Source organism: Gallinula chloropus (genome assembly GCF_964237585.1).
Source record: "Gallinula chloropus genome assembly, chromosome: 29".
Taxonomy (NCBI): Eukaryota; Metazoa; Chordata; class Aves; order Gruiformes; family Rallidae; genus Gallinula; species Gallinula chloropus.
This window is the reverse complement of record NC_140114.1, coordinates 2,755,447-2,777,971: the sequence shown is the minus strand read 5'-3', so window position 1 is coordinate 2,777,971 and position 22,525 is coordinate 2,755,447. Positions and strand designations below refer to the sequence as shown.

The 22,525-nt window shown below is 65.0% G+C and overlaps 3 protein-coding genes across 3 annotated transcripts; all 3 read left to right on the top strand.

The window, feature by feature from the left end:
* The first annotated feature begins 179 nt into the window (after positions 1 to 179).
* PEX11B (peroxisomal biogenesis factor 11 beta) lies at positions 180 to 3,383 on the top strand. The gene is made up of 4 exons (XM_084276780.1): positions 180 to 247; positions 373 to 488; positions 1,040 to 1,241; positions 1,793 to 3,383. The coding sequence occupies exons 1-4, from the start codon at positions 192 to 194 to the stop codon at positions 2,157 to 2,159; spliced, it is 741 nt and encodes a 246-aa protein (XP_084132906.1). The 5' UTR covers positions 180 to 191; the 3' UTR covers positions 2,160 to 3,383.
* A 2,631-nt stretch (positions 3,384 to 6,014) lies between these two features.
* On the top strand, positions 6,015 to 8,462 carry LOC311202141 (toll-like receptor 2; the record flags this gene model as incomplete). The annotated part of the gene is made up of 2 exons (XM_084276686.1): positions 6,015 to 7,915; positions 7,994 to 8,462. 2 exons carry the CDS (start codon positions 6,015 to 6,017, stop codon positions 8,460 to 8,462), a joined length of 2,370 nt encoding a protein of 789 aa, XP_084132812.1.
* Positions 8,463 to 9,216: 754 nt separating this feature from the next.
* Positions 9,217 to 20,632, top strand: ITGA10 (integrin subunit alpha 10; the record flags this gene model as incomplete). The annotated part of the gene is made up of 30 exons (XM_084276685.1): positions 9,217 to 9,268; positions 10,075 to 10,186; positions 10,822 to 10,919; positions 11,064 to 11,152; positions 11,248 to 11,362; positions 11,456 to 11,583; positions 11,922 to 12,070; positions 13,140 to 13,290; positions 13,430 to 13,595; positions 13,696 to 13,769; positions 14,033 to 14,177; positions 15,210 to 15,358; positions 15,431 to 15,574; positions 15,762 to 15,965; positions 16,101 to 16,231; positions 17,305 to 17,471; positions 17,577 to 17,719; positions 17,822 to 17,929; positions 18,004 to 18,089; positions 18,180 to 18,321; positions 18,586 to 18,678; positions 18,753 to 18,829; positions 18,943 to 19,026; positions 19,137 to 19,221; positions 19,327 to 19,440; positions 19,535 to 19,636; positions 19,737 to 19,850; positions 19,964 to 20,059; positions 20,146 to 20,259; positions 20,399 to 20,632. The coding sequence occupies 30 exons, from the start codon at positions 9,217 to 9,219 to the stop codon at positions 20,453 to 20,455; spliced, it is 3,489 nt and encodes a 1,162-aa protein (XP_084132811.1). The 3' UTR covers positions 20,456 to 20,632.
* Positions 20,633 to 22,525: the final 1,893 nt, after the last annotated feature.

Below are 22,525 nucleotides of genomic sequence, written 5' to 3'. Positions count from 1 at the left end.
CGCTTCGCTCGCCCATCCACAGCCTTTGTTTTGATGGAAAGGGGCGGGGCTAGGGCGCGCCCAGCCAATAGGAACAAGCTCTGCGGCGGCCGCCGCTGCTCTCCTCCCGGCCGCTAGGTGGCGCTACAGCACCGCCACCCTTGGGGCTGACCCGCCGCGGCTTCCGGCGCGCTCCCGGTGGCGGCGCCGCCATGGAGGGCTGGGTGCGCTTCAGCGCGCAGAGCCAGGCCAAGGAGCGGCTCTTCAGGTGCGCCCAGGAGCCCGCCCGTCGCGGCGGGGAGGCCCGGAACCCCCCCCCAGCTCCTCCCCGGTGCCCAGAGCTGGGGAGCGGCCCTGGGGGGGGCGGCCCTGACGCCGCGGCCTGTCTTGCAGGGCCGCCCAGTACGCCTGCGCCTTGGCGGCGGCCACGCTGCAGAGGAGCGGGGCGAGCGCCGGGGCCTTGAGCAGCGTGCGGCGGCTGGAGGCGCATCTCAGCCTGGCCCGCAAGCGTGAGTGGGGCGGGGGGGGGTGTGGGGGTGAGCGGGGCCCGGCCCGGCCCGGCCCGGTCCGGCCTGGCACTACTCGTCCCGGCCTGACTCGGCCCGTCCCGGCCTGACTCGGCCCGTCCCGGCCTGACTCGGCCCGTCCCGGCCTGACTCGGCCCGTCCCGGTCCGGCCCGGCCTGACTCTGCCCGGCCTGTCCCGGTCCGGCCCGGCCTGACTCTGCCCGGCCTGACTCTGCCCGGCCTGTCCCGGTCCGGCCCGGCCTGACTCTGCCCGGCCTGTCCCGGTCCGGCCCGGCCTGACTCTGCCCGGCCTGTCCCGGTCCGGCCCGGCCTGACTCTGCCCGGCCTGTCCCGGTCCGGCCCGGCCTGACTCTGCCCGGCCTGACTCTGCCCGGCCTGACTCTGCCCGGCCTGACTCTGCCCGGCCTGACTCTGCCCGGCCTGGCCCGGCCCGGCCCGACCCTGCCCGGCCCGGCCCGACCCTGCCCGGCCCGGCCTGACTCTGCCCGGCCCGGCCTGGCCCGGCCCGGCCTGACCACCTGTCCCCCCCGCAGTGCTGCGCCTGGGCAGCTCGGCCGAGGCGCTGGAAGCGGCCAAACGAGCCGTTCACCTGTCGGACGTGGTGCTGCGGTTCTGCGTCACCCTCGGCCACCTCAACAGGGCCCTGTACTTGGCCTGTGACAACGTCCTCTGGGCGGGGAAGGTCGGCCTGGCCCCCGCTACGGACCAGGAGAAGTGGAGCCGGAGGTCCTTCAGGTGAGCGGCCGGTAGGTGTAGCCCTCACGACCAGAACAGCGGCTGGTGGGGTGGGACGGGCCTGAGATCAGCCCAGCCGGTGCCCCGCCCCTGCTGATCCCCTGAGGGTGCCCCTTAAACCCAGGCAGGGCAGTGAGCCAGCACCCTCCCCTGGCAGCCTGTCCCAGCACCCAGCAGCTCTTCCAGTGAAGAAGTTTTTCCTGATATCAGCTCAGTGCCATTCCCCTCACCCTCTCACCTGTCACAAGAGACCAACCCCCACCTCTCTGCACCCTCCTCCCTTTCCCTGGGGGTGGCCTGTCAGTCAGTCACCTCCTTTCCTCCAACCCCAGGCCTGATGACTCCCAGGGGGACAGGGGCTGAGCACCCATTCCCTGTCCCATCTGTGGGCAGCACTGTGGGTGCCCGACCTGGCTCAGCCCCTCAGCAGTGGGTTGAACACAGACTCATCCACACAGGCTTTTGAGTCAGGTCCCCAGCTCTCTGCTCTCCACCCCTCTAGTCCTCTTCCCTTTGCTGGGGGTGGGGGGGTGGGGTTTGTTTCTCTCCAGGTATTACCTCTTTGCCCTCGTGGTGAACCTGAGCCGGGATGCCTACGAGATCCGGATCCTGATGGAACGGGAAGCAGCCGGGAAGCGGCCAAAGGGCAGTGAGAACAGCTGCCAGCTCCAAGCTGACAACCATCTGCAGCAGCTGAGGCTGAGGCTGCAGCTCCAGCTCCAGCTTCTCATCCGTGTCCTTCGGAACAACCCCCCCCTGCTGTTGGACCTGGTGAAAAACACCTGCGACCTTTTCATCCCCCTGGACAAGCTGGGGTTGTACAAAACCCACCCGGGTTTTGTGGGGCTGTGTGGTCTCACCTCCTCCATCCTCTCCATCCTCACCATCCTTCACCCCTGGCTTAAGCTGAAGCCATAGTTCTCCTCAGAAACTCACCTGCCAGCTCAGAGCTGGGGAGGGCAGATATTTGGGGACCCCAGAGGGAGGGAGGGGGGGGTGTTAATCCTGAGGTTGGGACGTGGCTCAAGCTGACTGTCTCATCCAGTTGTTTGTGGCTGCTTGTCTGTGGAGGTGAGAGGGAGTTCAGGGTGCTGCTGCTGCCTCAGCTCCCTGTGCTAATGGACCTGAACTTGGTTCCTCTTCCCCAGACCCTACAGACTGTCCAGCTGTTTTAGGGGTTTGGCTTCTCCCCTCCCTCTCAAGGGGAGTTCAGCCCAGAACCAGCCAAGAGGGAGTTACCTGTGGTGTTTCTCCTGGGCTGGGGGGTTCCAGGCACAGGGTGGGTGTGAGACTGGTGCTGACTGGTCCCACCCACAGCTGCTTTTTGGTTTGGACACTTGAGCTGCCCTCCAGGACCCACGAGTGGGGCAGAGCAGGGGTGAGGTGAGGGGAGTTTGTCCTGGGACCCATCCTGCTCTGCCAGCAGGTTTGGGGTGAGATCAGGGTGGGACCTTTTCCCAGAGGAAAATACTCCCTTGTCTGTGATCCCAGCAGCTTGGGGGTCCCTCCTGCCTCTCCCCTCCTGGGTTTTTGTGCACCCCAGGATGAGAAGGAGACTGGGGCAGCCCTGAGGAAGCACCTTCCCATCCAGCTCCCTCCCTCTGCCCGGCTTCTCCCCACTGAGCTTCTGCTGTGGTTCACCTTGGATAACGCTTCTAGTGGCTGTTTTTTGGGGGTGAGGGAGGGGGAGGACACCCCACTGCCATGATCCCCACTTCAGGGGTTCCCCCTCCACGATTTCCTTGGATTCTGTGACACCAGCTGCTGCCTGTGCCAGGCCCTGGGCTTGTCCTGGCTCTTCAGAGTGTTTCCCCAGGGCCACGCTCAGAGCCAGGGGGGTTCTGTGCCTGGATTTGGGATCTTCCTCACTCTGTCCCCAGCAGGGACATATGGATGGGGAGAGAGACCCCAAACCCACCAGGCTCTTGTCTTTAGAGCTCCAGCTGAACAGCTCAGGCTTCACCTGCATCCAGGTGGATGGCAGAGGTGGGGTTTGGGACCCAAGACCCCTCACCAGCACATCCCATGTGGCATCTCCTGGTGTTCTGTGGGCTCTGGACTGATCCAGACAGGGAACCTCACCCCAGGATCTGCAGTAAATCCCTTTGAGCAGAATAAAGATGAACCCAGGAAGGAAAACAAGCTCCTTTCCTCTGCCTTGAGCTCTTCCCATCGGGTATTTTCCTAGGGAAAATGAGTTTGGGGGGATGCTCAGCCCCCAATTCCCCCCAGGAGACCTCGGGCACTGCAGCTGGTCTGAGTGATCCAGCAAAGCTCCAGCTTCACCCACCAGCCCCCAAAAATCCTCTGGAATGGGGAAAATCATCACAAGGAGCTTTAGGTGGTACAGGAAGGGGGGTGGGTGACCCCACTGGGGGGGCACAGGGCTCTGCAGGGGCTTTCCTGGTGCTTCCTGTTCAGGGGGAAGGGTGGGGCCCCCCCCCCCCCCCCATCCTCCCAGCTGGTTTGGGTGAAACTCCCAACCCAGTGACCCTCATTAAAGATTAATTGTTGCTAATTAGCCAGGACTTGTCCCACCAAGCAGGAGACCCACCAGTGGCAGCTGGATGGGTGTGACTGGGGAGGTTGGGGGGGTTGGTGGCCCTGTGTCCCCCCCCCCCAGCCTGGAACCCCCCATTTGAGGGGGTTTCCCTGTGGTTTGGTTCCTCTCACTGTTAATTGGGGGGTGGTCTTCATTAGTCAGTAATTAAGGAGAGGGCACAGGGTTGGGTTCCTGGGTGTGTCCCCAGTGCCTGGTTTCTGTGGGCACTTGGTTCTGTGCCACGACTGCCTTGGGGGGGTTACTGGGGGGCACTGGTAAGGACTGGGAACGATGGGACAGGGGTCCTGGGAGGGGCTGGGGGCTTTTAGCTGGCTTGGGGTTGCTGGGCTTGGTTGGAAGTGGTGAGTGAAGTTGGGGGTGCTGGGTGAACTGGGGTGCTGCTCTGGGACTGCTGGGATGGAGTGGGGACGCTGAGCTGGGCTGGGGGCACTGGGCTGGGGGCACTGGGCTGAACTGGTGGGCCTGAGCTGATTTGGGGGGGGTGGGGGGCACAGCACTGGGGATGCTGCACCGGGGCATTGTGCCAGACTGGGAGCACTGGGCCAAACTGGTGCAGCTGGGGAGCTGCTAGGAGCTGGGCCCTGGGCACCGCCCCAGCACTAAACCTCCCGGGGAGGGGAGGGGAGGGAAGGGGGGGGTAGGGGGGGGCAAAGTGCAGCCGGGGAGGGGGCGGGGAACGGGGGCTCCCGGTGCGGGGCTGGGGCAGCCGCCGGCTGCGTCCCGCCTGCTGCTGCCCCGGCCGCTCCCGCCCTGCCTGAGACCTGCTGAACTCGTCACAACCCGAGCGCCACGTGGGGTGAGCAGGATGGGGTCAGGGCTGGAAACTGGGGCAGCTCAGGGGTACCGGCTGCTCCCCCCCCACCTCCCCCCCTCCCCCGGTCTTGGGTTTGGGCTGGGGAAGGCAACAAGGAAGAGGTGTGTGGGGGGGGGGTCACCCGTGCCTCAGTTTCCCCAGGTGAGGCAGCGTCGCAGGGAGGGAGGGGGGGACACACCCACACCTGGAGGGGACATGGGGGGGCCACAGCAGCCCCCCCGCTCCCCACGCCACCGTTTTGGGCCACTTCCAGGTGTTTCTTCCCTTGGCTGTGAGCGCAGGGAGGAGCCTGGAGGGGGTGGCGGGGGGGGGACGGGACATTCTCAGGATGAAACATGGCGGCTCCTCTGAGTTTGTTTGTCCCCCCCAACCCCTGGGCTGGGGTCTGGGTAGGGCTGTGACCCGGGGGGTGGGGGGGCTGTGCCGGGTCTGTGTTGCCATCGGAGCAGGACAGACACCCGTCTGTTTGTCCTCCAGTTTCCTGGTTTCCCCCCCCCCCCCCAATAAAAATACCAGACCTGTGGGTGCAGCCGCCCTGCTCCAGTTTCTCTGGGTGGGAAAAGCCCGTCTGGGGCGCTTGGAGATCCAATTTCGGGATTCAATTGGAAAATTCAGCCCCCCCCCCAGCCCTAAAAGTCAGTGGAGAGGTGAAGGGTGGGGGGCTCGGCCTGTGGGACACACCCCCCCCCACACCCCCAGCCCCACTCTGGGTGGGGTGTTTGTGGCAGGTTGGACCCAAATCCCTGTGGATTCAGTCCCTGAGCCCCGTCCTGGGACCTGGGATGGGAGGGTGGGGAGGGGGGGTTGGTCCTTGGGTGTGTGTTGGGTGTGCGTCCCCAAGGCTGGACTCCAAGCACCCCCGTCTGCTGGTGAGATCCCCCCCACCCCACCCTGCTCCCCCTGGGATCAGTCCCTTTGGGATACAATCCCCACCTTCCCCCCCAACATGGTTCCTGATCCCCTGATCCACTCATGTCAACCCCCCCCACCTCACCATTTCCTCATCCCTGGGACCCCCCCAAACTCCCCAGTCCAGACCCTGATTGGGATCAGGGTCCCTGACTCTCCCAGGATCCCAGCCCCCACCCCTGGGATCCAGCCCCCAGCCCAGCCCCTGACCCCCTGGAATCCAACTCCCCCAATCCAGCCCCCAACCTCCCCAGTTCAGCCCCCAAACCCCCCATATCAACCCCCCCCGCCCATCCTGCCAGACCCCAGTGTCCCCCCACCACCACCACAGGGGTTGATCCTGGGGAGTCGGGGTCCCCCCACGCTGACCCCCTCTCTCCTGCCACAGGACGGCTCCGTGGGATCGCCCGGATGCCCCTTCCAGCCCCGATTCCCCTCCCGCCGGCGGCGGCACCTGCCCGGCCACCCCGCTGCCACGCCGGAGGCCATGCGACCCCCGCCCGCCGCCGGCACCCGCAGGGTTTGGTGCCTGGTGCTGCTGGCGCTGGCGAGGGACGCGGTGATCACACCGTGCCACATGGCCACCGACACCCCGACGGGGCTGTACAAGGGCCAGGACCTGGAGCAGGTACCCCACAGCCTCCCCAGCAACCTGCACAGCCTCGACCTCTCCTACAACAAGCTACGGGAGATCACGGCGGGTGACTTCGCCGGCCTGACCCGCCTGCGGCGCTTGGACCTGAGCTACAACAACATCTCCCACGTGGCGCCCGGCGCTTTCCTCTCCAACCTCCTCCTGGAGCATCTCAACCTCTTCAACAACTCCCTCCACCACATCCCGGCGCCGGTGCTGTGGCCATTGGCCAACCTCCGCTGGTTGGACATGTCCAACAACCTGTACCGCAGCGCGGCGCTGGACGGCGTCTTCGGCAGGCTGCGGCGGCTGCGGGAGCTCTCGCTGGGGGGGCCGCTGCTGCGGGATATTTCCCGGGGGGATTTTGCCATCCTGAAGGACACGGCGCTGCACAAGTTCGCCATCAAGTCGGCCTCCAGCCTGCGGCGCTACGAGGCCGGGGCTTTCTCCTGGCTCAACACCACGGAGCTGTGGTGTGACATGGCCTTGGACGAGAGCGCGGCGGCTCTGCCGGTGATGCTACGAGACCTGAGGGACAAACCCCTGGACTACCTGCGTTTCCGGAATCTCTTCGAGTTCACCTACTACACCGGTGAGGCCGATCCCTTCGCCGGCTTGGCGGAGCTACGGATCACCAAGCTGGTGTTCTACCGGGGCAAGTTCAACGAGAACCTCCTGCGCTTGGCCCTGCTCAACGTCCAGCGCTCCCGTGTCCGCGACTTGGTGTTGGTGGCCATCGACTTCGCCCGCTCGCCGCGGTGGAACAGCTCCAGCACCGGGGCGGTTGCCCCGCGGCTCGACCGCCTCTTGCTGCAGGACATCAGCAACCCGGACGTGCTGCGTTTCGACTGGACCTTCACCTGGCTGAGCGGCGTGTCCGCCCTCTCCATCATCAACCTCAACTTCAACTACGTCCCCTGCGATGTCTGGGGTGAGATGCGCAACGTGGAGCTCTTGGACATCTCCGGCAACCGCCTGGAGGATGGTTACATCTACAACCAGCGCTGCCACTACCAGGGTGTCATGCCCAAGCTGGAGACCTTCATCTTGGCCACCAACCAGCTCCTGAGCCTGGCCGTGGTGGCCGCCTTGACGCGGACCTGGCCCCGCCTCACCCGCCTCGACGCCAGCCACAACAGCCTGGGCAGCCTGAAGGAGACGTGTCAGTGGAGTCCCACCTTGCGTTGGTTGTCCCTCCACCACAACCGGGCGACGGTGGGTACCTTTGGGTGCCTCCCCACCACCCTGGAGTACCTGGACCTCTCGTACTCGCAACTCGACCGCTTAGACATGGGCTATTTCCTCCGCAGCCCCCGGCTGCAGGAGCTGCGGCTGAGCGGCAACAAGATCAAGTTCATCCCCTCTGAGTGGAGGTGCCCCCGTCTGGAGGTGCTGGCCATCGACGGCAACTCCTTCGGCGTCATCAACCGCGGCTCCTTCGTCAACATGCCGCAGCTCGTTAGCCTGGCAGCCGGCAACAACCCCTACCACTGCACCTGCGACCTCTACCTCTTCCTGGAGGAGACACGGCGGCGGGGCCGACCCACCTTGGCCGATTGGCCCTACAACTGGACCTGCTACCACCCCGAGCCGCTGCTGGATACAGCCGTGGCCGCCTACACCCCGCACCCCCTGGAATGTGACGTCACGGCGCTGGTGGCGGTGGCCGTGGCCAGCACGGCGGTGGCCGTGGCGGCGTGCGCCGCGCTCTGCTGGAAGCTGGACGCCGGGTGGTACATCCGAGCCACGTACCGGTTTGTACGGGCCAAGTACAGCGGGCGCGGGGCGGGCGCCAGGCGGGAGTGCTCCTACCACGCCTTCATCTCCTACAGCCGCGCCGACGCCGACTGGGTTCGCCAGGAGCTTCTACGGCGCCTGGAGAGCGCCACGCCGCCGTACCGGCTCTGCATCCACGAGAGGGACTTCACACCGGGCCGCTGGATCATCGAGAACATCGTGGAGAACATCGAGAGGAGCTCCAAGGTCATCTTCGTCCTGTCCCGCAGCTTCGTCGACAGCGAGTGGTGCAACTACGAGCTCTACTTCGCCCACCAGCGCGCCGTGGGGCTGGGCAGCGAGGATGTCATCCTGGTGGTGAAGGAACCCATCGATGCCCAGGGTTTGCCACGGCGTTTTGCCCGGCTCCGGAAGATGTTGGGTACCAAGACCTACCTGGAGTGGCCCCACGAGCCAGGGAGGAGACATTTCTTCTGGCTCCAGCTCTGCAGCCTCTTGGGTAGCCCCAGGGGGCTGGTCCCTGCTGCTAGTGAGGAGGAGACGGCTGTGGATGCGGCCACATAGCGGTGGCCTCTGTCACCCCCGTGTCCTTTGGTAGCTGGGATGTGGCATTGGGGTGCCGCCGCGTGCCTCGGTTTCCCGTGCCAGGGGTGGCTCAAGGGGTGGAGGGTGTGGGGATCCTCACCAGCCTCACCCCATCCCATCCTCCTCCAAAGACCATGTCCAGGAGGTGGCAGTGTCACCCGGACGACGTGGCCACCCAACCCCCCCCCCCAAGAGCCGTGGGGTGGGTGTGGGTAGGGGGGCAGCGAGTGATGACCCCAAAACCCCCTCCCCACCCCTCAGCCTGAGATCCAGGTCTCTGGGGAGACGTGTGTCCCAGCCACATCCGTGGGGCTTGGATGGCTTCGGTGGGGGGACACCCCACAGAACAAACTTTGCTGGAGAAAAAGAAGGAAAACCCCCCTCTTTGCACAGCCCAGTGACCCCCAGATCACCCCCCAACCTCCTTCCTTCTCCTTTTTTTTTATTTTTCCATATTTTTCTCCATTTTTGCCTTTTTTTTCCCCTCCTAACTCCATCCCCCCGCCCCCCCTTCCCAAAAACACCAACCACCATCCCATCCCAAAGCCAGCCCCAAGCCGCGCTCGCTCGGGCTGGTTATTTTTAGCAGCCAATTGAGGAGGAAGAGGGAGGGAAAAAAATATATTAAAAAAAAAAAAAGAGAGGGAAAAAAAATTATATATCCTGAAGAGGAGACAGAGTCACCTTTGAGCTGCTCAGGGGCTGATGCCGGCGGCTCCGGCGCGGTTGGGCGATGGAGGGTGGTGGGTGCCAGCGGCTTCTCCGGGCGCTGCTCCTGTTCCCAGGTAATGTCACCCCAAAACCCAGCTGGTGGGGGAAAGAGGAGTTGGGGGTAGGGGGGTGGCAGTTGGAGTTGGTTTTGGGGTGAAGAGGAGGCGTAGGGTGATGATGTGGGGTTGGGAGGTGGTGGTGGGGAGGTGGGTATCTATTAACCCGGAGCTCAGCCATGTGTGGATGGGTCCCTCCGAGCCAGGTTGGGGGGGGGTTGGGGGGAAAAACGTCTGGTTTTGGTCTTTATTCCCCCTCCAGGATATGTTTTTGGTTGGTTTTGGGGGAGGAGGGAACCCTTTAACCGCTCCCCTGGCTGGGGGGGGGTCGGTGTTGAGGTGGAAGGAAGCCAACCCCCCCCAAAGAGGGACTTAAAAACCCTTTCATGGAAAATCTCAATGTTTTTTGGGGGGAAAAAAACCCAAAAGGGGTTTTGTTGGGGTTTTTTCTCCATGGGCAGAGGCCAGCGGCTGGGCCCCAGCCCCGCTCTGTCCCTGACGGTGCCCTGCTGACGGGGAAACTGAGGCAGGGGGCAGTGCTGCCCACCATGGCCTCCCCGTGCCTCAGTTTCCCCACCCAGAGCAGGTCAGGGACAGGACGGGTGTGGGACTTTGTGGCTCTTTTGAGGTTTGGAGGTGAACACAAAGCCCCTGGGCGCCCAGAATGCCCCCTCCCCCCCCCAGCTGCCCTGTCTACACAGGGTGCTGAGGCTCTTGGGGTGCACTGAAGAGGCTCTGTAGATTCAGGGTGGGGGTGGGGGGGGGGGCTGCAGGATGCCTGGGCCTGTGGGTGCCCCTTGCTGAGGGTCTGCCGTGCCCCCCAGTGCTGTGTGTGGGGTTCAACATCGACGTGAGCCGCCCGCGGCTCTTCCACGGGCCACCCGAAGCCCAGTTTGGCTACAAGGTGCTGCAGCGGGCCAGCGGCCGGGAGAAGTGGTGAGTGGCACCCGGGGTGGGGTGGGGGGACACCCACATGTGATGGGGGCAGCTGAGGGACTTCCACACCCCCCCCCACACCCCATCACATCCCATGGGGTGGGGGTGTGGGGCAGAGCTGAAGGATGGGAGGGGGTGTGAACAGCTTGTGATGGCCCCGGAGGGAAACTGAGGCACGGGGGGGGAACTGAGGCGTGGGGGGGGGGAGGGAACAGAGGCTCGGCATGGGGTGGGAATGGGAACCCCCCTGGGAATCCCCCCTGGGAACCCCCCCATGTGTTTTCTGGGGATAGAAACGGGGCTTTAAGTGAATTTGTGCTTTTGCCTTGACACGGCCTGGGGAGCGCGGAGGGTCCCTGTGGGTAAAGCCGGGGGGGGGTGGGGGCCCCCGTGGCTGTGCTGGTGGCTGTGCTGCCGATCAAAGGGCGGACGGACAGACAACCAGCCAGCCAGACGGACGGAAACCGCCGGCAGCCCGGGGCCGGTGGCGGAAGCGCCGTGGCAGGGTGCCGGCAGCGGGGGTGGGCAGGGTTTGGCACCGCGCCCCGAAATGTGGCGGCCGAGACGGCGCAGGGTGGTGCCCGGTGACCCGGCCGCCGTCCCCTTACCCCACCCCCCGCCACGTCCCCCCACAGGCTACTGGTGGGGGCCCCTTGGGACGGCGACCGACAAGGTGACATCTACAAGTGCCGCGTGGGACCCCCCAACGCCACGTGCGCCAAAGCCAACCTCGGTACCGCCATGTCCCGCGGCGATGGGCGGCCGTGCGCGGCTTCGCCCTTACCAGGCCCTGGGGGTGGGGGTTGGGGTTTGGGGGGTGGGGTGGGGGGGTCACCCCAGTGCTGACCTGTGGTATCTCTCTCTCTGTGACACCGAGGGTCCGCTGCCCCGTGGCTGTCCCCACTGCCTGGCCACAGCGTGCACCTCGGGATGACGCTGCTGGATGCCAAGGATGGCGGCTTTGTGGTGAGAGGAGTGTGTTTCCCCACCCCCGAGGGAAACTGAGGCACAGGGGTTGGGTCCCAGCCCACTGTGTGTGTCCCTGTGTCCCCCCCGGCCAGGCCTGCGCCCCGCTTTGGTCCCAGGAGTGTGGCACCTCTGTCTTCAGCACCGGCATCTGCGCCCGGCTGGACAGTGACCTCCAGCCAGTGGGGACCATCGCGCCCACGGCACAGCGTGAGTGGGGACAGGGGGTGGCTGGGGGTGTGTGTGGAGCCCGTGTCAGGATGTGCCACAGCGTGACCGTGCCAGTGGCGTCCCCCTTGTCAGGCTGCTCCACCTACATGGACATTGTCATCGTCCTCGACGGCTCCAACAGCATCTACCCCTGGTACGAGGTGCAGAACTTCCTCAGCAGCATCCTCAGCAAGTTCTTCATCGGGCCGGGGCAGATCCAGGTGTGGTGGCGCCCGCGGGGCCGCGCCGGTGTCACCGGGGGCTGTGCCATGCCCAGGGTGATGTGATCCCGTCCCCACCTCACCCCGTCATACCCAGGGCGATGGTGTCATCCCTGGGGCGATGTCCCTGTCCCCAGGGCCATGCCATCCTCCCTGGAGCGACACCGTCATCCCCAAGTCAGCGCCGTCCCGGGGGTGATGCCACCATGGTGCCCGTGGGATGACGCCATCCCTGGGGTGATGTCCCTGTCCCCAGGGCTGTGCTGCCTGGGGGGGTGATGGACACTTTGGGGTGCAGGGGCTGACCCTGCCGGCTGAGCACCCCGTCTGCGCGGCAGGTGGGGGTGCTGCAGTACGGGGAGCGGGCGGTGCACGAGTGGGTGCTGGGGCGGTACCGGACAGCGGAGGAGGTGGTGGAGGCGGCCAAGAACATCAGCCGGCAGGAGGGGCGGGAGACGCGCACGGCCTTCGCCATCCGCCAGGCCTGGTGGGCGCCGGGACCGGGACTGGGGTGGGACTGGGATTGGGGTCGGGATCGGTGTTGGGACTGGGATCAGGATCAAGGACTGGACTGGGAGTGGGGTTGGGGTCAGGGTTGGGGTCAGGGCTGGGATCAGGGTCAGGACTGGGAGTGGGGTTGGGGTCAGGGTCTGGACTGGGAGTGGGGTCAGGGCTGGGATCAGGGTCAGGACTGGGAGTGGGGTTGGGGTCAGGGCTGGGATCAGGGTCAGGACTGGGAGTGGGGACGAAGTCAGGGTTGGGATCAGGGTCAAGACTGGGAGTGGGGTTGGGGTGAGGGCTGGGATCAGGGTCAGGACTGGGAGTGGGGTCGGGGTCAGGGTTGGGGTCAGGGTCAGGACTGGGAGTGGGGTTGGGGCCAGGGTTGGGGTCAGGGCTGGGGTCAGGGTCAGGACTGGGAGTGGGGTTGGGGTCAGGGTTGGGGTCAGGGTCAAGACTGGGAGTGGGGTCGGGGTCAGGGTTGGGGTCAGGGTTGGGATCAGGGTCAGGATTGGGAGTGGGGTCAGGGTCAGGGCTGGGATCAGGGTCAAGACTGGGAGTGGGGTTGGGGTCAGGGCTGGGATCGGGGTCAGGGCTGGGATCAGGGTCAGGACTGGGAGTGGGGTTGGGGTCAGGGCTGGGATCAGGGTCAAGACTGGGAGTGGGGTTGGGGTGAGGGCTGGGATCGGGGTCAGGACTGGGAGTGGGGTTGGGGTCAGGGTTGGGGTGAGGGCTGGGATCAGGGTCTGGACTGGGAGTGGGGTCAGGGTTGGGGTGAGGGCTGGGATCAGGGTCAGGACTGGGAGTGGGGTCGGGGTCAGGGTTGGGGTCAGGGCTGGGATCTGCGTCAGGATCAGGCTGGGATCAGGCGCTGGGAGTGGGGTCGGGGTCAGGGTCGGGAGCAGAGTTGGGTTTGGGGTCACCATCAGGGTTGGGATTTGGGATCAGGAGTGGGAGCAGGGGAGGGGGGTTGGTGGGCTTGGGACCAGGGTCAGGATTGGGATCAGAACTGGGGTCGGGCTGAGCGCTGGACTCATTCCACCCATCCTGCCCGGCAGCACGGAAGCCTTCAGCCCCGAGCGGGGTGGGCGCGCGGATGCCACGCGGCTGATGATCGTGGTGACGGACGGCGAGTCCCACGACGGCGAGGACCTGCCCGAGGCGCTGGAGGAGTGTGAGAAGCGCAACGTCACCCGCTACGCCATCGCAGTGAGCGCCCCGGCCACCGTCCCCGCCTGCCACCCTGGAGCAAGCCCCGTGCCTCAGTTTCCCCCTTGATACCAGGCCAGGCTGGGGGAAACCTCCATCCTGGCTGCGTTGGGGTCAGGGTCTGTCCCCCCCTCCCCAGGTGCTGGGGCACTACCTGCGCCGCCAGCAGGACCCTGAGGATTTCATCCGCGAGATCAAATTCATCGCCAGCGACCCGGATGAGAAATACTTCTTCAACGTCACCGACGAGGCCGCCCTCAACGACATCGTAGACGCCTTGGGCGACCGCATCTTCAGCCTGGAAGGTGATGGGGTGACCTGGGCCCTGGGGTGGGGGATTGCAGAACCACCCCCCAGCTGCTGGAACCACATCTGGAGGAGTATCCTTGCCTCCCCCCTTCCCAGGCACCCACGGGTACAACGAGAGCTCCTTCGAGCTGGAGATGTCCCAGGTCGGCTTTGCCATCCATCTCCTGGAGGTGAGGCTGCTGGGATGGGCAGGATGAGGCCCAGGGAAGGGCTGGAGGTGGGAGAGCAACGACCGCCTGCCCAGGGCTTTGCAGAAGTGGAAAATCCCCCTCAGCCCATCCCAGGGTTGTGCATCCCAGTCACACTGTGAATGAGTGTCCTGGGCTGGGCAGGTGACAGCTGGGTGTGTGTGTGTGTGTGTGTGTGTTGGGGACAATGAGGCATCACCACACATGTGATGTCCTCGAGGAGTGTGACACAGCTTCTCCCCAAGGATGGCATCCTCTTCGGCACGGTGGGAGCGTATGACTGGGATGGGGCCGTGCTGGAGGAGAGCCGGCGAGGCCGCATCATCCCTCCCCGCAAAGCCTTCGAGAAGGAGTTCCCGCTGGAGCTGAAGAACCACGCAGCTTATTTGGGTAGGGGCAGGGTGCTCCCAAGGGATGCAGGGGCAGCCAGGGGTGCTCTGGGTGCTGGGGCTGCAGGGGCAGTCAGGGGAGCTCTGGGTACCGGGGATGCAGGGTGAGCCGAGGGCACTCTGGGTACCAGGGATGCAGGGGCAGCCAGGGGTGTTCTGGGTACCGGGGATGCAGGGTGAGCCGAGGGCGCTCTGGGTACCAGGGATGCAGGGGCAGCCAGGGGTGCTCTGGGTACCGGGGATGCAGGGTGAGCCGAGTGCGCTCTGGGTACCAGGGATGCAGGGGCAGCCAGGGGTGCTCTGGGTACTGGGGATGCAGGGTGAGCCAAGGGCGCTCTGGGTACCAGGGATGCAGGGGCAGCCAGGGGTGCTCTGGGTACCGGGGACGCAGGGTGAGCCGAGGGCGCTCTGGGTACCAGGGATGCAGGGGCAGCCAGGGGTGCTCTGGGTACTGGGGACACAGGAGCAGCCAGGGGTGCTCTGGGTACCGGGGATGCAGGGTGAGCCGAGGGCGCTCTGGGTACCGGGGATGCAGGGGCAGCCAGGGGTGCTCTGGGTACCGGGGATGCAGGGTGAGCTGAGGGCGCTCTGGGTACCAGGGATGCAGGGGCAGCCAAGGGTGTTCTGGGTACCAGGGATGCAGGGTGAGCCGAGGGTGCTCTGGGTACCGGGGATGCAGGGTGAGCCGAGGGCGCTCTGGGTACCAGGGATGCAGGGGCAGCCAAGGGAGCTCTGGGTACCAGGGATGCAGGGTGAGCCGAGGGCGCTCTGGGTACCAGGGATGCAGGGGCAGCCAGGGGAGCTCTGGGTACTGGGGATGCAGGGGCAACCAGGGATGCTCTGGGTACCAGGGATGCAGGGTGAGCCAAGGGCGCTTTGGGTACCAGAGATTTGGGGTGAACCCCAGGGCACATTGGCAGCTGAGGGACGCCAGGCAAAGTGGGGGTGCGGGGTACACCGAGGATGTGGGATGCCCTGGGGACATGGGATGGCACCACCGATGCGAGGTCTCCTCCGGGCTCTCCCACCCCAGGTTACGCCGTGTCCTCGCTGCGCCTGCCCGGGGGGCAGCGCCTGTACGTGGCCGGGGCCCCTCGCTTCCAGCACAAGGGCAAGGTGATCCTCTTCCAGATGGACCCTGCAGGCACTGTGACAGTGGCCCAGGCGCTGACTGGGGAGCAGGTAGGGGGCTGCTGGGGCGGCTGCTGCTAAGGGGTCACCCGCAGCCCCCAGCCTCACACCTGTGTCTGGCAGATCGGCTCCTATTTCGGCAGTGAGGTGTGTCCCCTGGACGTGGACGGTGATGGGGTCACCGACGTGCTGCTCGTGGCCGCCCCCATGTACCTGGGTGCCCAGAGCAGGGAGACGGGGCGGGTGTACCTCTACACCGTGGGGCAGGTGAGGGGCTGGGGACACTGGAGATGGGGGGGCGTGGGATGCACAGTGGGGCTTGAGGGGGGAGATGCAGTGGATCAGGGTTGGGGGGATACAGGGGGTTGTGGGGGACACATGCAGCACAGGGCATCCCCCCACCCTCTGCCCACCCGTGGGATACCAAAAGACACCCTGTGCCCCCCACCCCCAGCGGCTCCTGGTCCCTGCTGGCACCCTGCACGCCGACAAGAAGCCACAGGACTCCCGGTTCGGCTACGCCCTGGCTGCTGTGCCAGACCTCAACCACGACGGCCTCAACGATGCGGTGGTGGGGGCTCCGCTGGAGGACGGGCACCGCGGGGCCGTCTACATCTACCACGGCGCCCAAGGCACCCTCCTGCCCCAGTACAAGCAGGTGAGATGTGCCTGGGGGGGACAGAACTGTGGGGGGGGGGTCTCCTGGCCATCCAGGGTGGGTTCCATGCTGTGGAGCACAACCCTGTACGAGACAGCGGTGAAGCCACTGCACACCCTGCTCTCGCCTCCCCAGCGCATCGAGGCAGCGGCGCTGGGGCCGAGTCTCAGCTATTTCGGCCGCAGCGTGGATGGGCAACTGGACCTGGATGGGGACGGGCTGGTGGACTTGGCCGTGGGGGCGCAGGGGGCGGCTGTGCTGCTGCGGTGAGTCCTGGGGATGGGGACAGGGCCAGGCACCCACTGTTCTCCTCTCTGCCTCAGTTTCCCCTGGCTGTAAGGGCGGTGAGAACCTGGGGATGGGGACAGGTGAAGGGCACCCACTGTTCTCCTCTGTGCCTCAGTTTCCCCTGGCTGTAAGGGGGGGGGGAGAACCTGGGGATGGGAACAGGTGCAGGGCACCCACTGTTCTCCTCTGTGCCTCAGTTTCCCCTGGTTGTAAGGGGGGGGGAAGAACCTGGGGATGGGGACAGGTGCAGGGCACCCACTGCTCTCCTCTGTGCCTCAGTTTCCCCTGGCTGTAAGGGGAGGGAGAACCTGGGGATGGGGACAGGGCCAGGGCACCCACTGTTCTCCTCTGTGCCTCAGTTTCCCCTGGTTGTAAGGGGAAGGAGAACCTGGGGATGGGGACAGGTGCAGGGCACCCACTGTTCTCCTCTGTGCCTCAGTTTCCCTTGGCTGTAAGGGACGGGGGGAGAACGTGGGGATGGGGACAGGTGCAGGGCACCCACTGTTCTCCTCTGTGCCTCAGTTTACCCTGGTTGTAAAGGGGAGGAGAACCTGGGGATGGGGACAGGGCCAGGGCACCCACTGTTCTCCTCTGTGCCTCAGTTTCCCCTGGCTGTAAGGGGAGGGAGAACCTGGGGATGGGGACAGGTGCAGGGCACCCACTGTTCTCCTCTGTGCCTCAGTTTCCCCTGGCTGTAAGGGGAAGGAGAACCTGGGGATGGGGACAGATGCAGGGCACCCACTGTTCTCCTCTGTGCCTCAGTTTCCCCTGGCTGTAAGGGGAGGGAGAACCTGGGGATGGGGACTGGTGCAGGGCACCCACTGTTCTCCTCTGTGCCTCAGTTTCCCCTGGCTGTAAAGGGAGGGAGAACCTGGGGATGGGGACAGGGCCAGGGCACCCACTGTTCTCCTCTGTGCCTCAGTTTCCCCTGGCTGTAAGAGGAGGGGCAGAACCTGGGGATAGGTGGCAGCCATCCTGGGGGTGGAGGGACGGGGTTGTGTCCCCCCTGGGTGGGTGGGTGGGGGGGGTGTCAGTGTCCCCTCGCTGCCAGCTCCCGCCAGATCATCCAGGTGAACACGTCGCTGTCGGTGGAGCCACCGGCCATCAACGTCATCCAGAAGAACTGCCAACGTGGCGGCACCGGCGCCGTCTGCCTCCGGGCCAAGCTCTGCTTCCGCGCCGGGACCCGCGCCCGCGGCCAGCGCGACAGGGACATCGGCGAGTGCTGGGGGTGGGGGGGGACACACACAGGGCCATTGGCACATCCCTGGGGTTGGGGAGGGGGTGTCCTAAGGTGTGACCCCAGCTCTGGTCCCCACACAGAGCTCCGGTACAACGTGTCTCTGGAGGAGAGGACGCCGGGAGCGCGGGCGGCCTTCGACTCCGGCGCGCGGCGGCTGCTGCAGCGTCGCCTCGAGCTCTCGCTGGGGCGGCAGAGCTGCCTCCGCGTCCCCTTCCACGTGCTGGTGAGCCATGGTGGGACCATGGGGTGGGCATGGCTACTGGTCACCCCCCCCCCCAACCCTTGGGGAGGCTAATGGAGACCCCTCCCCTCACCCCATCCCCAGGACACCACAGACTATCTGCGACCCCTCAGCCTTGCGGTGAGGTTGGCCATGGCCAAGCCCACTGGGCCGGTGCTGGATGAGACGTCCCCAACCACCATCCGGAAACTGGTGGGTGCTGGGAGGGGGTGGAGGGAGGGCACAGATCCAGGACACCCCCTTCCTCACACCTGGCTCTTTTCCAGATCCCCTTCTTCAAGGACTGTGGGGAGGATGACGAGTGCGTCACGGACCTGGTGCTCGGGGCCACCATGGACATCGTGGGCTCCAGGTACAGGGGTGTCCCCAAGGGTTGCTTGGGGCTGAGTCCTGTCCCCAAGGGCTGTAACCTGTAGCTCCCCCCCCGCCTTTGCTGGAGCAGGCAGAGCCCCCACGTGCTGCGCAAGGGCCGGAGGAAGGCGGTGGTGGACGTGCAGCTGGAGAACAGGCAGGAGAACGCCTACAACACCAGCCTGCTGCTCCGCTTCTCCAGCAACCTCCACTTCTCCAGCCTCACCTTCCAGGTGCAGGGACAGAGAGGGGCCCAGACCACCCTGTGTGGACCCCCTCCAGCCCCTCTGAGTCCTCCCAACCCTGTGTGGACCCTCCAGCCCCCCCCCCCCAACCTGTTCTCATCCTCAGTTCATTCCAGCTGCCTGATGGGGTCCCATATGGGTTTCCCCACCCTATCCCAGTGCGGGGTCCACACAGCCCCATAGGGCCCCTCACCCCCACCTCCCCTGTGCTCCTGTCCCTGGCTGGCCATGGTGACATCCCCACCTCCACAGGACACCAGCCCGGCCAAGCTGGAGTGCACGGCGCTGCCGGGTCACCGCCGGCTCTGCAGCGTCGGGTACCCCGTCTTCCGCTCCCAGGCCAAGGTAAGGGACTGGGAACCACCCCCAGGAACCCCCTGGACCCTGTGCACCCACCTCATGTCACTGCTTGTCCCCAGGTCTCCTTCACCCTGGAGCTGGAGTTCAGCTGCTCCGTCCTCCTTGACCACGCTGAGGTCGTCCTTGAGGCCAGCAGGTAGGAGTGGGACTGTGTGGGGGGGTTACTACACCCCATGGGGTGGTGGGTGTGGGGTGAGGGGGCTCTCAGGCTCCTCCAGAGCTCCCCATGGCCACATCTTCCCCCTCCAGTGACAGCACAGAGGTGACACCAGAGGACAACGTGGTCCAGCTTTCCACCCCAATCCGCTACCAGCCCGACCTCTTCCTCTCCAGGTAGGGCTGGGGGAGTGGGGAAAGATTTTGGGGGGGGGGGTGTTCATGCACGTGTCACGGTGCTGGGGATGGCGGTGAGGCAGGATGTGACCCTGCTGTCCCCATGGCAGCGATGCCAACCTGCACCGCTACGAGGTTCACCCGCTCGGCACCTTCCCCCACGGCCCCGGCCCTGAGTTCAAGACCACGGTGAAGGTGAGAGGTGCAGAGGAAGGAGGATTCCCAGGGGAATTGGGTGGGGGGGTTAGAGGGGGTGGGGGGTGGGGGGGGTGGCTCATTCTGCTCTCCCTTCCCCTCCAGGTGCAGAATTTTGGGTGCTACCCAGTCCGAAACCTCACCCTCCGCATGACCCTGCCAGCCCTGGGCTACCGCCGCGCCGCCTTCCTCTCCGTCACCCGCATCCTGGCTGACAACGTGAGTCCCTCCCCCCTCACGGGGGTCCTGGGTGGTGGGGGTGTCCCTGCACCACCCCCCCAGCACCAAGCCCAGCTCCTCTCCCCCCGCCCAGGCTACCTGTGTGCTGCAACCCCCTGCTGAGGAGCCGCGGCAGCAGGGCATGGCCGTGGTGGTCCCCGTGCACCCCGAAGACTTCCTGCATGTGGACAGGCTGGTGAGCACCCACACGACACCCACCTGGCGCTGGGGAGAGGGGAGGGGGCTCAAGAGGAGACCCCCACCACCACCACCTCACCCTGTGTTCACCCCCCCAGGACTGTGGCAACACCTGGTGCCAGGAGCTGCGCTGCCGGCTGGGGCGGCTGGACCGCGGCGCCGACGTCTCCATCCACGTCCTTCGCTCCATCCACAACGATTTCTTCCGTGGGGTGAGGAGTGATGGGGAGGGAATGATCCTCCCCCCCACCCCTCCACTTCCACGCTGGGAGGGGGAACCCAGCTGAACCCCCTCCTCTTTGCCCCCCCCCCTCCCCATCCTCAGGCTAAATTCCGGAGTGTGAGGGTCGTCAGCACAGCCTGGCTGGGGGTCCCAGCCAGCAGCATGTTGGTGCTGGAGGAAGGGGCACAGCAGAGGGAGGTAGGAGCCCCCCCTACAGCCCCCCAAACCCAGGGCACAGGGCTGGGGGAACACACACCCCCTTTGCTCCCCTTCTTTCTCCACAGACGGTGCTGGAAATCATCCAGGGGAAGCGGGTGCCCATCTCCCTCTGGATCCTGGTGGGCAGCATCCTGGGGGGGCTGCTGCTCCTGGCACTGATCATCTTCTGCCTGTGGAAGGTGAAAGGGGGACTGGACTCAGCCTGGGGGTGGGGGGGGGGAGCAGAAGGGGTCAGGGGGAACCTCAGGGTCCAGGTTGCTCTGCCTGCCCCCCCTCCATACTCCCCTCCATCACCCATCCTCTCTTCCTCCCCCCCAGCTCGGCTTCTTCGCCCGCAAGAAGCTCCCCGAGGAAGAGGAGAAGGAGGAGCAGTGAGGACCGGGGAAGAGGACACATCCCTGCCCCAACCTTGGGGACAACCAGGGGCTCAGGACTCTGCCACCCCCCCCCCTCCCTCCGCCCCGGCTCCATCCTTGCGGAGGTTGTGCTGGCACACGGCTGCACGGGGAGGTTGGGGGGTCTGGAGCCGGGGCCAAGGAGCGCCCCAGGTTTGACCCGAAGGACTTGGGGGGTGTTTGTGGAGGTGGGGAGGAACGTGGGGAACCAGCTGGGCTGGGACAAGCAGCTCCACCAATAAAGCTCAGCCCCACGGAGATGCTCAAGCGTGTGGGACCCGCCGCTGCGCTCTGCCCGCATCCCTGCTGACCCCCCGGGGTGGGGATGCTCCAGGTGTAGAAACACAGCCCCAGCCCCCAAAAAATCCTTGGGAACACTCTGGGGAGAGGTAGGAGAGAGGAAAGGAAGGGGCATAGATGCCCCAAATCCCCCCTTCTCACCCAGGCTGCCCTGGGAAGCGTCTGCCTGAACTCTGCCCCTGGGGAGGGGGGAAGAAGTTCCCAATTTCAGGCCCTGGGAGGGCTGAGCTGACACCATGGGCGAGGGGGAGCAAACAGGAGCAGCACCCCCAGCTCTCTGTGGGGAAAGAGAGGACTCAGTAGGACTTGGGAGTACCTTCACCTTCCCTTTTGCCCTTTCTCAGGTGTTAAACCCCCTCCCCAGCCCCCCCAGGGGCTCCACCGCTGCCCCCCAGCACCCAGCGAGCGAGTTCTCTTCCCCAGAGAAACTCCTCATGTTCTCCCCCAGGAGCTTCTTTCCACCTCTGCTTCTTCTCAGCCCCCCCTCCTCCAGCCCCAATTACCTTCCTCCACCTCCCCTCTTCTTTACAAAGGCCTTTATTCGACTCCATAGCAAACAGAACACGAGGGTTAACCCGAGTGTACGTAGTACACCGCTTACAGCGAGGAAGCAGAGACAGGTTTGGACCCCACCGACCCCCCCTTGGGGCTGGACATGGTCCCACGGTGGTTCCCTGGTGCCCTCAAGCACAGAGGTTACTCAGATGATTAAAAAAAACCACCCCCACCAACCCAACAAAGCCCAGAGCCAAGAAGTCAGAAGGTGGATGAGATGTTACAGAGGGGGAGGGAATTAATGTCACCAAAATAAGAGAGAGTCTCTGACAGTCACTGGGCTATGGGAGGAGTGTGACACACACCTTACAAGGGTGCTGCTCCTAGGGGTGCCTTTCACTGGTCCCTACAGACAAGCCAGCTATGGATCCTAATGAGGTGCTGGGAGTGGGGGGCAGGGGTGGGGACAGGGTGGGACAGACAGGGGGACACAGGCACGTGGAGAAGGGCCAGAAAAAAAACCCCAATTTAAAAAAAAACTAAAAAGAAAAAGAAAAGAAATAGTCCAGAGGACAAAAGTCCTGCTTGGTGCATTCCTGCTCCCAGAAACAAGGGGTGGTGGGGCTCTGACTGCACCTCCCTCCACCAGCACGCCTCCACCTTCACCTGCCTCTCCCCTGAGAGGTCCCAGCACGACACCGTGGCTCCAGTTCACCAAAGGGGTGGGAAAAGGTAAGGAAAAACAGAGGACACAACCCCCCCCTCCTCTTCCTGGCTCCGATTCCCTGCACCCAGTTCAAGGGGAAGGGCTCAGAGAAGCCAAAAGCCTCCTCCTCCTCCTCCTCCAGGAGCATCCCAACGGGGACGCCTCCCCCGCCTTCTGCTACCCCTTTGCCAGGCAGAGAGAGGGGGCACACAGGGAGTCTCCCCAACCCCTCCCTGGCTGGCTCATCCCCTCCACAGGGGCTGTGGTTGAGAAGTCAAAGGTTCACAAGTATAAAATCAAGTCAAAAAAACCCCAAAAACCAAACCTCACTCAAAAAGAGAGGGAATTTGGGACCAGAGAGGAGGATCCAAGGGAGGCGCGATGTGCTCGGAGTTTCGGGACAAAGACAGCACTCGGTGCAGAGGTACCACAGGGGCCCCTCCCCTGCCCTATATTTCTGCTACTTTCTCTTTTTGCTGCTGTTGCTGTGGTCTGAGTTATAATACAAGGTAGGTCTGTAGCAGCTCCGGGCTGGCCAGAGCCCCCCAC

Excerpts from the sequence above, each read along its gene's own strand:
- PEX11B (XM_084276780.1), top strand. The coding sequence starts at position 192 with ATGGAGGGCTGGGTGCGCTTCAGCGCGCAGAGCCAGGCCAAGGAGCGG. Across the intron at positions 248-372 it reads GCCAAGGAGCGGCTCTTCAG|GGCCGCCCAGTACGCCTGCG; the intron begins GTGCGCCCAGGA and ends CCTGTCTTGCAG. Across the intron at positions 1,242-1,792 it reads TGGAGCCGGAGGTCCTTCAG|GTATTACCTCTTTGCCCTCG; the intron begins GTGAGCGGCCGG and ends GTTTCTCTCCAG.